The following is a 17,139-nucleotide window of genomic DNA, read 5'->3' as shown; positions in this document are numbered from 1 at the left end:
AACAAACATGTTCATACAGGCAAGCACTAAAGCCCAAAGACCTAATCAGTGCTTTTAGAACTCCTAAATCAAATGTGATAAACTAGAATCACTAAATGAGACTAATTAAACTTGAGAGAATTCACCCGGGCATAACTTGGAGAAAATGAATCCATGAGGGCATCTTAATAAATACAAGGGGCTCGTTGGTGAAAGTTAATAAGACAAGTTAGGTAGGTGCCTTTAAAGATAGGAAAATTATCTCCAGGTAAAAATTATAATTAGTTAAATACATATGTTAAGAAGAGCATCTGAAATGTATTTTAGAAGGTCATGCTGAGTTGTGACAAACAAGTACATGATCATAAATCAAATTCAGTCTTAAGATGACAGGTATCCAGGAACAAACCCAACTTGGAGAAACAAACAACCCTAATAGGATCAATGACTGTGAGAACAGCTTTAGTTATCAATCCCACCTCACTAAACATGAGAAAAGTAGCGCTGGACGAAAACCCTATCAGTGTTGTGAATGCCAGAAAGGCTTCAGTCGCAAATCCAGCCTTATGGTACATGAAAGAACAGACACTGGGCTTAAACCGTATCAGTGCTCGGAAGGCTGTAAAAGCTTCAGTACCAAATCCAATCTCACTTTACATGAAAGAACCCACACTGGACAAAAACCGTATCAGTGCTCCACGTGCCAAAAAAGCTTCAGTTTTAGTGACAGTTTGATTCAACATCAGCGAACCCACACTGAACAAAAACCTTATCATTGCTCTGAATGCTCGAAAAGCTTCAGTCAGAAATTCAACCTTACTGCACATGAGCGAACTCACACTGGGCAAAAACCGTATCAGTGCTCTGAATGCTCAAAAAGCTTCAGTCAGAAATCCACCCTTACTGCACACGAGAGAACTCACACTGGGCAAAAACCGTATCAGTGCTCTGAATGCTCAAAAAGCTTCAGTCAGAAATCCAGCCTTACAAAACACGAGAGAACTCACACTGGGCAAAAACCGTATCAGTGCTCTGAATGCTCAAAAAGCTTCAGTCAGAAATACAGCCTTACAAAACACGAGAGAACTCACACTGGGCAAAAACCGTATCAGTGTTCGGAATGCTCAAAAAGCTTCAGTCAGAAATCCAGCCTTACTGAACATGAGAGAACTCATACTGGGCAAAAACCGTATCGGTGCTCTGAGTGCTGTAAAAGCTTCAGTAGCAAATTCAGTCTCACTTTACATGAAAGTACCCACACTGGCCTCAAACCGTATCAGTGCTCCACGTGCCAAAAAAGCTTCAGTTTTTGTGACAGTTTGATTCAACATCAGCGAACTCACACTGGACAAAAACCTTATCAGTGCTCTGAATGCTCGAAAAGCCTCAGTAGCAAATCCAATCTGACTAAACATGAAAGAACCCACACTGGACAAAAACCGTATCAGTGCTCTGAATGCTCGAAAAGCTTCAGTCAGAAATTCAGCCTTACTGAACATGAGCGAACTCACACTGGGCAAAAACCGTATCAGTGCTCTGAATGCTCAAAAAGCTTCAGTCAGAAATCCAGCCTTACAAAACACGAGAGAACTCACACTGGGCAAAAACCGTATCAGTGCTCTGAATGCTCAAAAAGCTTCAGTAGCAAATCCAAACTTACTGTACATGGGAGAACTCACACTGGGCAAAAGCCGTATCAGTGCTCTGAATGCTCAAATAGCTTCAGTATCAAATCCAATCTCACTGTACATGAAAGAACTCACACTGGACAAAAACCTTATCAGTGCTCTGAATGCTCGAAAAGCTTCAGTCATAAATCCAGCCTTACAAAACATGAGCGAACTCACACTGGGCAAAAACCCTATCAGTGTTCTGAATCCCAGAAAAGCTTCAGTCGTAAAATAACTTTCACTCACCATGAGGGAACTCACACTGGGCAAAAACCTGATTAGCTCTCTGAATGCTGAAAAAGTCGGAAATCTGGTCTCACTCAACCTGCGAGAACTTACCTGGAAAAAACCTCGTCATAGCTCTAAATGCCTGGGAAGGGTCTGCTGGAGATTCAGTTTCATTCAACGTGAGAGAACCCACAACGAGAAAGAAAATGATCCGTGCTCTCAATGTGAAAAAAACTTCAGTTGTAAATGTAACCTTTCTACGTAAGAGAGACAATGTGGGAGAATAAAAGGTGCTCACTGTCAACCCTGAGGAGGAGCTTTCAGCATCGCAAAACCTTTACATGAAGCAGCCACAAAGACTCCACTCCATTGATTGTTCTACAAACTCTACTGAGAACAGCAAACAGCGAGGGATGGAAACGCTTCAATTAAACTCATTCCTTTGTAACTATTTGTGGCCTCCTTCCATTCAGTGTGTTTTCCTCCCTGAGTGTTTAAAATGACCCTGAACTTTGAGGCTACACTGCTAGATTCAGGAATCCACGTAACCTCGAACTGTTTCCAGCCTTAATGAGCCCCACCAGGGGGCTGCAGCAGGAGTCCCTGGGTCGTAGGTCTCTATGGGACCAACATCTGTTCTGTGCCACGTAGGGCTGATCACTGAAAAAAACTAAAGACGATGGAAGGACTGCTGGTTAATCTCAGCAACACCCCACCACATCATTCTCTGGTCTTTGTGCAACTACAGACGAGGCCAGCCATATGCAAACCGTTCTTGGCTCCACCGTAAATAGTCCGAATGAGTTCTGTTCCGAGGGGACATGGCCTTGCATTAGAATTAGAAAGATCTTATTATGTGTCCTTTTTGCTACAAATGGAACCTGCTTCCCATCTGCTGAGGACAGTTTCACCAGCTTTACAATCTCATCAGATACACCCAAAAGAGTCTCACAGATAATCAGGCCTATTCATAAACTACTATAGGACGACTAAAGTACAACAAAATGCGATTCTCAAAGTATGTGCTGTCGGTCTGCCTCTCCTATCCTTTTCTTTGTGGAGTTGCCTGCCTCGACTGCAGAGTTTCCGCACATGTTTATATACTTTTTGTAGTAAATGCGAGAGGGACAGAGTGGGAGTGGGTGTAAAATGGGAAATATTTATGAATAAAGGGGAGGGGCTAAGGGAGGAGTAAGGAGGGGTGTAGGGATGGACAAGCACTCACCTGCAAAGGAGTAAACCCATTGCTATTTACAAACCACACCTCTAAAGTCACAACAGCCATGATGTACCTAAAACAGTTGTAAATGTACCCGAGCTCAGAGTCCAACATCACACATGGTCATCCACTGGAACTGCAACACACTCCCATTAATAATAATGGAGGTACGGACATAAATTAAAACGGCATTAAATTAAATATTTTAAACTAATTTAAAATCTAAACAAATGTCATTCAAGGCAAAAAATATCTAAAAAGAAAATCATATTTAATCATTTGACAATGTTTTAATAACATTTGTTGAACACTAATATAACATTCATTTTTAGTTAAGTATAATTACCTATGTTATAATTAATGCCCAAAATCAAATTTCAGGGTATTTCAGGCAATCAGGTGACACCACGTTGCAGAGATTTTCATATTTTCAATCCAAATAACAGACTAACATGTTCACCACTCAAATTAATTTAAATTTTCACTATACTAATTCACCCCTAATCCTTTAATGGGTTCCGCAGTAGTGTGCTACTCGCCAAAAAAGCGCTTTGATGCCTCGTGAGGGGTAATAAGCACTATATACATGCAATTACAATACAATATATTTAAAAATTATTAATACATATTATAAATGTTAATTTAGGTGGGATATCTTTAATTAAACCTTAATACAAATATATCTTCTATATATTCAACTTGGGTGGAGTTTTCCCTGTGTAAAAAATATAAAGAATATTTAAATTGTTTATTACACTACAAATGTAAATGTTATACACTTTAAATATAGAACAAATTAAAAAATGCTACAATAATAACTCACAGTTTACTTAGAGATTTAATTGATTTTAAATGTAAAAAAAGTTTTTCTTACAGATCAGTTTCAAAAATCCCAACTAGCTAAAATCATCTGATTTTCTTATTATGTACTCGGATTTACTGATTTGCCTTATTCACCTCTATTCGGAGGGGTACATCTTTAACAAATCATGTATAGAATTAATTGAAAGTATTTTTTAATAGGTGCAATATTTTTTTTAATTAAAAGATTAACATATATTATCATGAACTAATTAATTTTAAATATATGTAATTTTATAACATTCTTTTGAAGGAGTGTGTATTTTTAAAAGGCAAAATACATAATTTTATTTTATCTTTATTTTCGAATGGGTTAGATTTTTAAGTCTCTCTCTCCATTATTTTCTATGGGAGGGCTTTGCATTACCAGTGGTTGGCTATTTATAGTGCTGCACTTTCTATTGCTCCACTTTGGCCGAAGTAAGTTACATTTGTAAATGTTACTCCACCTCTGTTTAAGCGTGTGCAGATAAGCAAGTCCACACTTTTGAGTAACTTTATCGTAATGGAGAATAGCTAAAACTAGCAAAGTTACTCTACGAGCATCCTTGTATGTATAGATTACTCACAGGTGTAAGGTACCTTTGTGAATAAGCTCGAGGTGTACAACGCAACCTGAGTGTTTCCTTTTTGTGGTAACGCTAAAGTGGACGCGAGCAATTGGGATGGTCCTGTGCGAACACCAGAGCACTCGTCCGGTGTGTTTGTTTGGCTGGGGAACGGCAACAAATACCTTGAAGTAATTTTCCTGGACTTGCTACATCACTCGCCTCCTGAGGACCTCCTGTTGCAGCAATTTATCATTACCGTAGTGGGATCAGGTCATTTCTCCATGGTCTTAACCATGTTATCGTGATTTGCTTTTGTATTTTCCCTTCTCTTCCTTTTACCTGATTTTGTTGGTTTCACCACAACATAAGCACGGAAATGTACTTTGCTTTTACCTGGTTCTGAAGTCTTATCCTTTGTATACATTTTTATACGATGAACACCTTCGCTGTACGGCTACAGTGTAAGCACAAAGAGCCCAAACCCCGAGATGCCTGCACCTTGATCTTTTTTGTATGTGACTTCCTCATTGATTCAGTGGATCTGCTTTTTTTCTTTATTTTTCTTTTTTGTGGTTTTGAACACACAACTAAATGAGTCCTTTATTTCCTTTGGAACAGTTGTTTTTGCTAATTAATAACCCTTAAACTACTGACCTGGTTTTAAATTTCACTCCTGAGTAATTATTAAATACACCTGTTTCTCTAAACTTTGTTTGAATTTTGAATTTCTTTGTCTCTTTTTTCTACGTTGTATTGAAATTTGTGACATCCACTGTTTTGATTTACCTTCGAGCGTGGCCTTATTGCTCAAGCCACGTTACCAAAAGCGAGCTAGTGACATTTTAGTGGAAGACACATTTACCTTTGCCGACCATAGTAGGGAAAGCAAAGGAGGCTGATTCCAGGAAGCAGTACACCTACCTGACAACGGTTACTGTCTTAGGTGGAATCTGGACCCACTGTAGATGCAAAAAGTAAAGGTTATGAGGGAAGCTGTTGGTATCTGTGCCCCCAGTATTTGAGACTACAACCCTCTCTCGAACAGTTGAAAGAGCTAAAGATGCACCCGTCAGACATTCATGTCTCAACAACTAAGACCACCCACTCATATCATACAATGGTCACACTGTTACCTGAGTCACTTTACACTGTGATGTGTGCATGCATTTTATGTAACAAGTGTGTTCTGCGTTGTGAACATCGTATACAAAGAGAGGGTCTGGCTCCTTTGCAGGAAGGCCAAGCCTGAAACTTAAAGAAACAACTACAATTGCCAGTACTGCAATGTTTTCTTTTAAAATAGTTGTAACACGAAGAACAGAAATTAAACTAGTTCTTCAGACTGGTGAGTTTTGTGATTTAATCTATTTATTTTTCAAAACAAAGTCACTCGGTATTATTTAAGCGGCAAATTTTTGCAATTTTACAAAGATTAGGAAATTTATTAAACAGGAGAAAGGAAAAGAGAAAAATCCTATTCACAGTATTTACAATCACTTAGGGTACACATTCAAACCAGTGTTCACTCATGGAATCTCAGTCATACTCATACATACTTTGTGGGAACAGTGTAGAAGAGGGGCAAGGTGGAAGGAAGGGTACACGTATCAAAAATAAATACAAAACTGTGTTCTATGTTGCAAATGATTAGTCGATTATTGCACTTGGAACATATTTACAATGGAACATTTGCTACTTTACGCCATCTGAAATACAAAATGGTTTACAAAATCTGTTTTCAGTGATTAAGCACAGATTGGCCTAGCACGGTGTGGTCGACGCGTTTCGAGTTCCTTGGGGGAGGAACTCTCTTCAGGACCTCAATTTGGTTCTTAAGGTTCACATCCTTTATTTCATGCTGTCCGTCTTTCTCCATATGCTCCTTCTTGGGAAATCGTTGTCAGTCAACGATTTCCCAAGAAGGAGCATATGGAGAAAGACGGACGCCAAGCTGACTGAGCGAGACGCCAGATTAATACAAAACGCCTCCGCTACAAGCAAATTAAGAGAAAATAATCACGAGGCAACAAAGACACCCCTGGGTCCAAGATTCAAGCTTCCAAAAAATACTCCACGCCTGAACTGACAACGTTAAAAGTACGATTGTTATAAGCATGAAATGTAAGACATTGTTCTACATTCTGTCCATCAACTGTGTTTTTTGCAATTTCACCCCGAGTGGGCTGGGTATGCTCAGACGTGAGTCCCAGGCTCTCCACACCACAGGAGTCAAGCTATCCAGGCTGAAGAAGGCTGATAGCCAGAAACCGGTCCTTGGATGCTTGATTCCGGTCTGGGAAAGACATGGCTTGGTAGTTCGGGCTGGACTGTTCCCATGAGGCACAGGGTCAAGGCTGATTTGCATATAGTCATTGTCTGATCTAGGGTGGTGTGGAGTGCAAAAAAACGATGGATTTAGGCCCAGATCTTTGTACTGGGGTGAATGTAAGACATTGTTCTACATTCTGTCCATCAACTGTGTTTTTTGCAATTTTCACCCCAAGTGGGCTGGGTATGCTCAGACGTGAGTCCCAGGCTCTCCACACCACAGGAGTCAAGCTATCCTGGCTGAAGAAGGCTGATAGCCAGAAACCGGTCCTTGGATGCTTGATTCCGGTCTGGTAAAGACATGGCTTGGTAGTTCGGGCTGATAGCCATTGTCTGACCTAGGGTGGTGTGGAGTGCAATAAAACGATGGATTTAGGCCCAGATCTTTGTACTAGGGTGAATGTAAGACATTGTTCTACATTCTGTCCATCAACTGTGTTTTTTGCAATTTTCACCCCGAGTGGGCTGGGTATGCTCAGACGTGAGACCCAGGCTCTCCACACCACAGGAGTCAAGCTATCCAGGCTGAAGAAGGCTGATAGCCAGAAACCGGTCCTTGGATGCTTGATTCCGGTCTGGGAAAGACATGGCTTGGTAGTTCGGGCTAGACTGTTTCCATGAGGCACAGGGTCAAGGCTGATTTGCATATAGCCATTGTCTGACCTAGGGTGGTGTGGAGTGCAAAAGAAACGATGGATTTAGGCCCAGATCTTTGTACTGGGGTGAATGTAAGACATTGTTCTACATTCTGTCCATCAACTGTGTTTTTTGCGGATTTCATGCCACAGCAGTTGGTTCCGCGTTTTTGGAGAGGCGTTTCTGATTTCGTGCCAACAGATAACATAAGACCTTTTTGAAAATAATACAGCACAGAGCTCGTCTGGACGGACACCAGGACCCCACCATTCCCGCAACACACATGAAGAATGATTAATTTTATTTACCTCAAAGGCCCGCAAAGATGGAATCTCTGCCTAGGGGCCAGAGCTGATGAGACAGCAGGGGGCACAGCAGGACCTAAAAACACTCGTGCCTGGTGCCAGTGTGAGCGCAAACTCCTGCAGAGCAGCACTGAGAGGTTGAGCATGGACTGGAGGCCCTCAGTCAGAAGAACTCAAAATAATATTCAAAATCTAGTCAGTGCTTTAAATCAGTAAATAAAGCAATCAAGGGACATCTGAATGGACCCTAACGCACAGCTGCACCACCCTGAGCCTGGAGAGCGGTGAGCAGAGCTACAGGCTCGGAATTTGTCAGGCTGTTAGTTTTAAAACTATTTATTAATACCTCAGTGAGCCACGCAGCCGCCTCTCTTTGATGACAGTCTGTGACCTCTCTTCTCGGAACAGGTCCGGTCGCAGGATGGCATGATGAGGCACCGTGACCAATTCGGCACAGGCAGCCGCGCGAGCAGTGGCTGCCACTTATACTACACAAACAATTCATAACTGCCGCCCGCTTGCACCGCGTCCCCTCCCGCCTCTGGAGTAACTTAACTTCCTGTCTCCCCCTCATGAGATAGACACACTGTTGCAGTCCTTACGCCATGTCACGTAAACGCAGCCGCCGCAGTAGTGAACCCAACAGCTTGCTAACACTCGGCAGCACATCATGACTTCTGCGCAGTGTGTAGAGTGGTACAGTTCAGCCCATGTCTGTCCAGTGCTTTATTTGAGCCAGCTCTGCCACAGATGCGCCACCCTGGCCAGCTCGTGGCCTGCACTCCCGCTGCTTGCTCAAATGACTGCTACTTTAACATAATGTACTATAGCCCGGTGATCATGAGGAAGAAGCAGCGGCGCTATGATGCGTGACTTTTCATTTTAGTGCGGTGATGCGGATCCCCGCACTAAAAGGCGTTAGTCTAACGCCTGATGTGTGACACTTGGCAGGGCTGGACCTATGCTACATTTTATTTGATCTGGTGTTTAAAACTCCCTGCTATTTTCCTCTGTTTACTTTCCCATGTACCACGCTGTGGATTTTAAAAACCTGCAAATAAATTATTAAAAAAATACATAAGCTGCCCAGTTTAATTGCAAAACTGACCGATATGGTCATATATTCATTGAAATACAGATATATTCTTTGAAATACAGACTGCCACTTCCAGTTGTCACCTTTCTGTAATCACTGAACCGTGCCGCAACTTCAACAAGCCTCAAATACCTTTCCCTCGAGGACCGGGCAACATCACTTGAGGTCCGACATCGTTGACAAGCCCGCTGCTGCAGCCCGGATGGACGAAACATGGCAGCTCGACCTGGGTGGGCTGAGTAGGGGCCTCACAGCAAGCGGATGGACGACCTGGGCTGGGCTCTGGAGAGCTCAGTGAGGCGAGGATCAGCGGTATGCCGATGACGGATTCTCTTGCCCCTGAGGCCGTGGGGCAGTCGAGAGCCTCTGCCTGCCATCGTCTACCCAGAGGAGTTTGATTTGTTTTGACTGGTCCGATGCAGTCTGACAGCTGGTGAGCCCCCCCTGCTAGCTGGGGCTGGAGCCGTTGCCCCCTCGAGGAGACGAGTCAGAGAACAGTGGTTGCCGAGAAAGAGGAGAGCCTCGGGTCGAGGGCCCCCTGCTAATAGGCAATGAGTCCTTCCCTCCAGGTAGAAAGCGAGACGTACTGGGGCCAGTGGTGAGATACGAGAGCCTCGGAGGCCTAGTTACACAGGTCCTATCGTTAGTTCCGGATGGCCACTACTGAAGTTCGGTACTGACCGAACCTCAGTAGTGGCCATCTTGGCATGGGCAATTGACCAACAACCCTCTCAAACTATCCAGCTGAAGGAGACCCGATAATCCCCACTGTACAATTAGATGGCATGATTTCTATTTGAAGTGATTTTAGTTTATTTACGTCTTGACATTCTTAACATTCAATCGTGCGCCCATCTAACCCCACCCGGAACTCTAATTTCGTGCGTTACGGAACCAACTCCTGGTACTTTAATTACCCTAACAAAATGACGAGTAATGCAAAAAAGAACTTCAAGCACAGCACTCTAAAACAACACCCTGAAACACTCATTGTAGATAACTATCACTCAGCGACCAACGGCAGCACGAAAACAAACTTCATTTTCTACACTAATCGCCCGGCTCAAATGGAAAAACACCTTCTCTCTTCACCTTCAAGTCGCAAAGTCAGTAACAATTTCCTTTGGAGAAAAACTCTCCACTACTATCTCCCCGACCTTCAAAGGGGAACTCACCATTTCCATCCACAGAACTGGAACCATTCTCATCCAGGCCACTGACCCGCACCTCACCACTTTTGACTGCCACTTCCCCACACTTCTCTCCTCGCTAACTCAACTGAGCCATCAAACCCTTTCTCCCCCATTCTATAAAACCTTGGCTGTTTCCCACTATCTGCGGTTCAGGCGCTTGTGGGTCTCTCTGTTCCTCCTCTGGTTTCTGGTTGCGCTGGGACGCCTCGTCGCTGAGGCAGCCATGGCTCTACAAATCCTTCATAAATAAATAAATAAATAAAATAAATCTCTCTCTGAACATTCAAGGATAGTGGGTGACCGGACTATGTCATTCGCACCATTATTTCTTTTTCTTTTTCTTGCTCGCTCCCCCTCCGCTGCACTGCATATTTATTTCCCATGCTGTATTTTTTTTCTTTGGTTTTCTTCCTTACTGCCGGCCTACTATGTAATGTAATATCCTTTCTGTTGTTTACTCTGTGTATGTAAAGCGCTCTGATACCTACGGATCAAGGTAGCGTTATATACAACTTTTAAAATAAATAAATAAAAAATAAATAAAAAAATACTCTTCCGTCCTTTACATCAGTGTTTGGAAGATGCTCATCTGGAGTGAAGCTATAAATACTTTTCCACAGCAGCAACCAAGTGTGAGGCCTTGTATTTGAACTGTCTTTCCCTTAAAAACATTCACGTCTGTGACATCTGAAATCCCAAGTCTTTACAGGTATCAATGCTTGTTTGTGTGAAATGTATTCCCTGCTGGAGCCTGGAGGCGGTGGTTCCGTCAGCGGCCACCAGAGGGCGCTCCTCGCCTGCTGATGAAATCCACTGAGCTGCACATGGGATGGAAGGGAGCAAGGTTTCCTCTTCCGGGTCAGCAGTGGCAGAGACAGCACCAGCAGTGGCAGTGACATCACTTCCTGTCTCTCCTGGTGTGTCCAGCCTGCTGCAGAGGAGGAAGGAGCCCTGTCTGGTGAGCAGCTACCTCCAGCTTCAGACCTTCAAAGAACACGAAGGGTACAGTAAAGTAAGTAATAGATATCAGCGAAAATATGAAAGTCTGAAGGGGAGGAAACAAGAGTTCCAAAAGAAGAGCAGAAATGGAAAGAAATGGAATTAACATTGTTTATACATTATAATAGGTTTAAATATATGTTGTGAGCTAAAAATGAGATTTAAGTGCCATGTAAATGTGATTCTTCAAGAGTTATAGGTGTCATTTGCTGTTGATTGGTACCAATACTTGAACCACATTTAGTGCTTTCAATCTGAGATTTAATCCCAGTCACCAAACAGTGTAAATGCACCATCCGGAGGGATCCATGTATTTATTTCCTGCGGGGTACAAACGTCAACTCTAGTGAGATAGCGAAGGTGTCCCAGGTTCCAACTCCTGTACAAGTGAGTTAATGCTCATACTGCACAGATCTATTACCTTTCCATCACAAGTACCAATACTAATACATTCCTAATACAAATTACAATAAAAAGTACTCAACCAATTTTGCACCCAGGACCCTCTCCAGCTGTCCCAACTCTGGACATGTTTGTACTATTAAAAAGAGCTATAAATGTGTCTTATGTCCAGCTAATATTTAGGTAGTAGGTTGGACAAGTGGATTTCTTTAAAGGGCAAGCTGATTCCTGTATTAATCTGCCCTTAAAACAAGCAGATTTGAAAAATTATTCCACACCCCCATAAGGGGTATTTACAGATATGTATGGTGCACTGATTATCACTCCCAGTAAGAGGGTGTTTAGAGTTTAAGAAATCTAAAGGCAGCGCTAGCAGACGAGGAAACCTCTACACTGCATTCGTTTTTACTTCACTGCAGACTTAATCTGTGCACCTGGCACTGATTTTTACCACAACGGGGGAAACAAGTAGGCCATGGATAATGTTAAGATATGCTTAGGGTATTTATAGAGCGCAGTATCACCCGGGAGGGGTGCCCTGGCATAGACACATGGATAATGTTATGTTAAGTGTATTTATAGAGCGCTCTATCACCCGGGAGGGTGTCTGGGCATAGACACATGGATAATGTTATGTTAAGTCTATTTGTAGAGCGCACTATCACCCGGGAGGGTGTCCGGGCATAGACACATGGATAATGTTATGTTAAGTGTATTTGTAGAGCACTCTATCACCCGGGAGGGTGTCCGGGCATAGACACATGGATAATGTTATGTTAAGTGTATTTGTAGAGCGCACTATCACCCGGGAGGGTGTCCTGGCATAGACACATGGATAATGTTATGTTAAGTGTATTTGTAGAGCGCTCTATCACCGGGGAGGGTGTCCGGGCATAGACACATGGATAATGTTATGTTAAGTGTATTTGTAGAGCGCACTATCACCTGGGAAGGTGTCCTGGCATAGACACATGGATAATGTTATGTTAAGTGTATTTGTAGAGCGCACTATCACCTGGGAAGGTGTCCTGGCATAGACACATGGATAATGTTATGTGAAGTGTATTTGTAGAGCGCTCTATCACCCGGGAGGGTGTCCTGGCATAGACACATGGATAATGTTATGTTAAGTGTCCATATTTGTAGAGCGCACTATCACCCGGGAGGGTGTCCTGGCATAGACACATGGATAATGTTATGTTAAGTGTATTTGTAGAGCGCACTATCACCCGGGAGGGTGTCCTGGCATAGACACATGGATAATGTTATGTTAAGTGTATTTGTAGAGCGCACTATCACCTGGGAAGGTGTCCGGGCATAGACACATGGATAATGTTATGTTAAGTGTATTTGTAGAGCGCACTATCACTTGGGAGGGTGTCCGGGCATAGACACATGGATACTGTTATGTTAAGTGTATTTGTAGAGCGCACTATCACCTGGGAGGGTGTCCGGGCATAGACACATGGATAATGTTATGTTATGTTAAGTGTATTTGTAGAGCGCACTATCACCTGAGAAGGTGTCCTGGCATAGACACATGGATAATGTTATGTTAAGTGTATTTGTAGAGCACTCTATCACCCGGGAGGGTGTCCAGGCATAGACACATGGATAATGTTATGTGAAGTGTATTTGTAGAGCGCACTATCACCCGGGAGGGTGTCCTGGCATAGACACATGGATAATGTTATGTTAAGTGTATTTGTAGAGCGCACTACCACCCGGGAGGGTGTCCGGGCATAGACACATGGATAATGTTATGTTATGTTAAGTGTATTTGTAGAGCGCACTATCACCCGGGAGGGTGTCCTGGCAAAGACACATGGAGAATGTTATGTTAAGTGTATTTGTAGAGCGCACTATCACCCGGGAGGGTGTCCGGGCATAGACACATGGATAATGTTATGTTAAGTGTATTTGTAGAGCGCACTATCACCCGGGAGGGTGTCCGGGCATAGACACATGGATAATGTTATGTTAAGTGTATTTGTAGAGCACTCTATCACCCGGAAGGGTGTCCTGGCATAGACACATGGATAATGTTATGTTAAGTGTATTTGTAGAGCACTCTATCACCCGGAAGGGTGTCCTGGCATAGACACATGGATAATGGTATGTTAAGTGTATTTGTAGAGCGCACTATCACCCGGGAGGGTGTCCTGGCATAGACACATGGATAATGTTAAGTGTATTTATAGAGTGCACTATCACCCGGGAGGGTGTCCTGGCATAGACACATGGATAATGTTATGTTAAGTGTATTTGTAGAGCGCACTATCACCCGGGAGGGTGTCCTGGCATAGACACATGGATAATGGTATGTTAAGTGTATTTGTAGAGCGCACTATCACCTGGGAAGGTGTCCGGGCATAGACACATGGATAATGTTATGTTAAGTGTATTTGTAGAGCGCAATATCACCTGGGAAGGTGTCCGGGCATAGACTCATGGATACTGTTATGTTAAGTGTATTTGTAGAGCGCACTATCACCCGGGAGGGTGTCTTGGCATAGACACATGGATAATGTTATGTTAAGTGTATTTGTAGAGCGCACTATCACCCGGGAGGGTGTCCGGGCATAGACACATGGATAATGTCATGTTAAGTGTATTTGTAGAGCGTACTATCACCTGGGAAGGTGTCCGGGCATAGACACATGGATAATGTTATGTTATGTGTATTTGTAGAGCGCACTATCACCTGGGAAGGTGTCCGGGCATAGACTCATGGATACTGTTATGTTAAGTGTATTTGTAGAGCGCACTATCACCCGGGAGGGTGTCTTGGCATAGACACATGGATAATGTTATGTTAAGTGTATTTGTAGAGCGCACTATCACCCGGGAGGGTGTCCGGGCATAGACACATGGATAATGTTTTGTTATGTTAAGTGTATTTGTAGAGCGCACTATCACCTGGGAAGGTGTCCGGGCATAGACACATGGATAATGTTATGTTAAGTGTATTTGTAGAGCGCACTATCACCTGGGAAGGTGTCCGGGCATAGACTCATGGATACTGTTATGTAAAGTGTATTTGTAGAGCGCACTATCACCCGGGAGGGTGTCTTGGCATAGACACATGGATAATGTTATGTTAAGTGTATTTGTAGAGCGCACTATCACCCGGGAGGGTGTCCGGGCATAGACACATGGATAATGTTATGTTATGTTAAGTGTATTTGTAGAGCGGACTATCACCTGGGAGGGTGTCCGGGCATAGACACATGGATAATGTTATGTTAAGTGTATTTGTAGAGCGCACTATCACCTGGGAAGGTGTCCGGGCATAGACTCATGGATACTGTTATGTTAAGTCTATTTGTAGAGCGCACTATCACCCGGGAGGGTGTCTTGGCATAGACACATGGATAATGTTATGTTAAGTGTATTTGTAGAGCGCACTATCACCTGGGAAGGTGTCCGGGCATAGACACATGGATAATGTTATGTTAAGTGTATTTGTAGAGCGCACTATCACCTGGGAAGGTGTCCGGGCATAGACACATGGATAATGTTATGTTAAGTGTATTTGTAGAGCGCACTATCACCCGGGAGGGTGTCCTGGCATAGACACATGGATAATGTTATGTTAAGTGTATTTGTAGAGCGCACTATCACCCGGGAGGGTGTCCGGGCATAGACACATGGATAATGTTATGTTATGTTAAGTGTATTTGTAGAGCGCACTATCACCCGGGAGGGTGTCCGGGCATAGACACATGGATAATGTTATGTTATGTTAAGTGTATTTGTAGAGCGCACTATCACCCGGGAGGGTGTCCTGGCATAGACACATGGATAATGTTATGTTAAGTGTATTTGTAGAGCGCACTATCACCCGGGAGGGTGTCCGGGCATAGACACATGGATAATGTTATGTTATGTTAAGTGTATTTGTAGAGCGCACTATCACCCGGGAGGGTGTCCTGGCATAGACACATGGATAATGTTATGTTAAGTGTATTTGTAGAGCGCACTAATCCGGGCATAGACACATGGATAATGTTATGTTAAGTGTATTTGTAGAGCGCACTATCACCCGGGAGGGTGTCCTGGCATAGACACATGGATAATGTTATGTTATGTTAAGTGTATTTGTAGAGCGCACTATCACCCGGGAGGGTGTCCTGGCATAGACACATGGATAATGTTAAGTGTATTTGTAGAGCGCACTATCACCCGGGAGGGTGTCCTGGCATAGACACATGGATAATGTTATGTTATGTTAAGTGTATTTGTAGAGCACTCTATCACCCGGGAGGGTGTCCGGGCATAGACACATGGATAATGTTATGTTATGTTAAGTGTATTTGTAGAGCGCACTATCACCCGGGAGGGTGTCCGGGCATAGACACATGGATAATGTTATGTTATGTTAAGTGTATTTGTAGAGCGCACTATCACCCGGGAGGGTGTCCGGGCATAGACACATGGATAATGTTATGTTATGTTAAGTGTATTTGTAGAGCACTCTATCACCCGGGAGGGTGTCCGGGCATAGACACATGGATAAGGTTATGTTATGTTAAGTGTATTTGTAGAGCACTCTATCACCCGGGAGGGTGTCCGGGCATAGACACATGGATAATGTTATGTTATGTTAAGTGTATTTGTAGAGCACACTATCACCCGGGAGGGTGTCCGGGCATAGACACATGGATATTGTTAAGTGTATTTGTAGAGCGCACTATCACCCGGGAGGGTGTCCTGGCATAGACACATGGATAATGTTAGGTGTATTTGTAGTGCGCACTATCACCTGGGAAGGTGTCCTGGCATACACACATGGATAATGTTATGTTATGTTAAGTGTATTTGTAGAGCGCACTATCACCTTGGAAGGTGTCCGGGCATAGACACATGGATAATGTTATGTTATGTTAAGTGTATTTGTAGAGCGCACTATCACCCGGGAGGGTGTCCGGGCATAGACACATGGATAATGTTATGTTAAGTGTATTTGTAGAGCGCACTATCACCCGGGAGGGTGTCCGGGCATAGACACATGGATAATGTTATGTGAAGTTTATTTGTGGAGCGCTCTATCACCCGGGAGGGTGTCCTGGCATAGACACATGGATAATGTTATGTTAAGTGTATTTGTAGAGCGCACTATCACCCGGGAGGGTGTCCGGGCATAGACACAAGGATAATGTTATGTTAAGTGTATTTGTAGAGCACTCTATCACCTGGAAGGGTGTCCTGGCATAGACACATGGATAATGTTATGTTAAGTGTATTTGTAGAGCACTCTATCACCCGGAAGGGTGTCCTGGCATAGACACATGGATAATGGTATGTTAAGTGTATTTGTAGAGCGCACTATCACCCGGGAGGGTGTCCTGGCATAGACACATGGATAATGTTATGTTAAGTGTATTTGTAGAGCGCACTATCACCCGGGAGGGTGTCCTGGCATAGACACATGGATAATGTTATGTTAAGTGTATTTGTAGAGCGCACTATCACCCGGGAGGGTGTCCGGGCATAGACACATGGATAATGTTATGTTAAGTGTATTTGTAGAGCACTCTATCACCCGGAAGGGTGTCCTAGCATAGACACATGGATAATGTTATGTTAAGTGTATTTGTAGAGCGCACTATCACCCGGGAGGGTGTCCGGGCATAGACACATGGATAATGTTATGTTATGTTAAGTGTGTT

The 17,139-nt window shown here is 43.4% G+C and overlaps 2 protein-coding genes across 2 annotated transcripts in view; both read left to right on the top strand.

The window, feature by feature from the left end:
* The window catches only part of LOC144826090 (uncharacterized), a 279,685-nt gene extending 277,343 nt beyond the window's left edge, over window positions 1–2,342 (top strand). Inside the window, 1 exon segment of the mRNA XM_078684448.1 lies at window positions 484–2,342. Coding sequence (XP_078540574.1) covers window positions 484–2,009 — 1,526 coding nt within the window. The 3' untranslated portion in view covers window positions 2,010–2,342.
* Window positions 2,343–10,947: 8,605 nt separating this feature from the next.
* Window positions 10,948–17,139, top strand: part of LOC144826086 (uncharacterized) — a 236,833-nt gene continuing 230,641 nt past the window's right edge. The window contains exon 1 of the mRNA XM_078684444.1: window positions 10,948–11,078. The gene's annotated coding sequence lies outside the window, so the exon portion shown is untranslated. The remainder of the gene's footprint in view (window positions 11,079–17,139) is intronic.

This window comes from Lissotriton helveticus, chromosome 3_2 (genome assembly GCF_964261635.1).
Source record: "Lissotriton helveticus chromosome 3_2, aLisHel1.1, whole genome shotgun sequence".
Lineage (NCBI taxonomy): Eukaryota > Metazoa > Chordata > Amphibia > Caudata > Salamandridae > Lissotriton > Lissotriton helveticus.
Note: the sequence above shows the minus strand (reverse complement) of the source record. Positions and strands in the feature narration are given on the sequence as shown.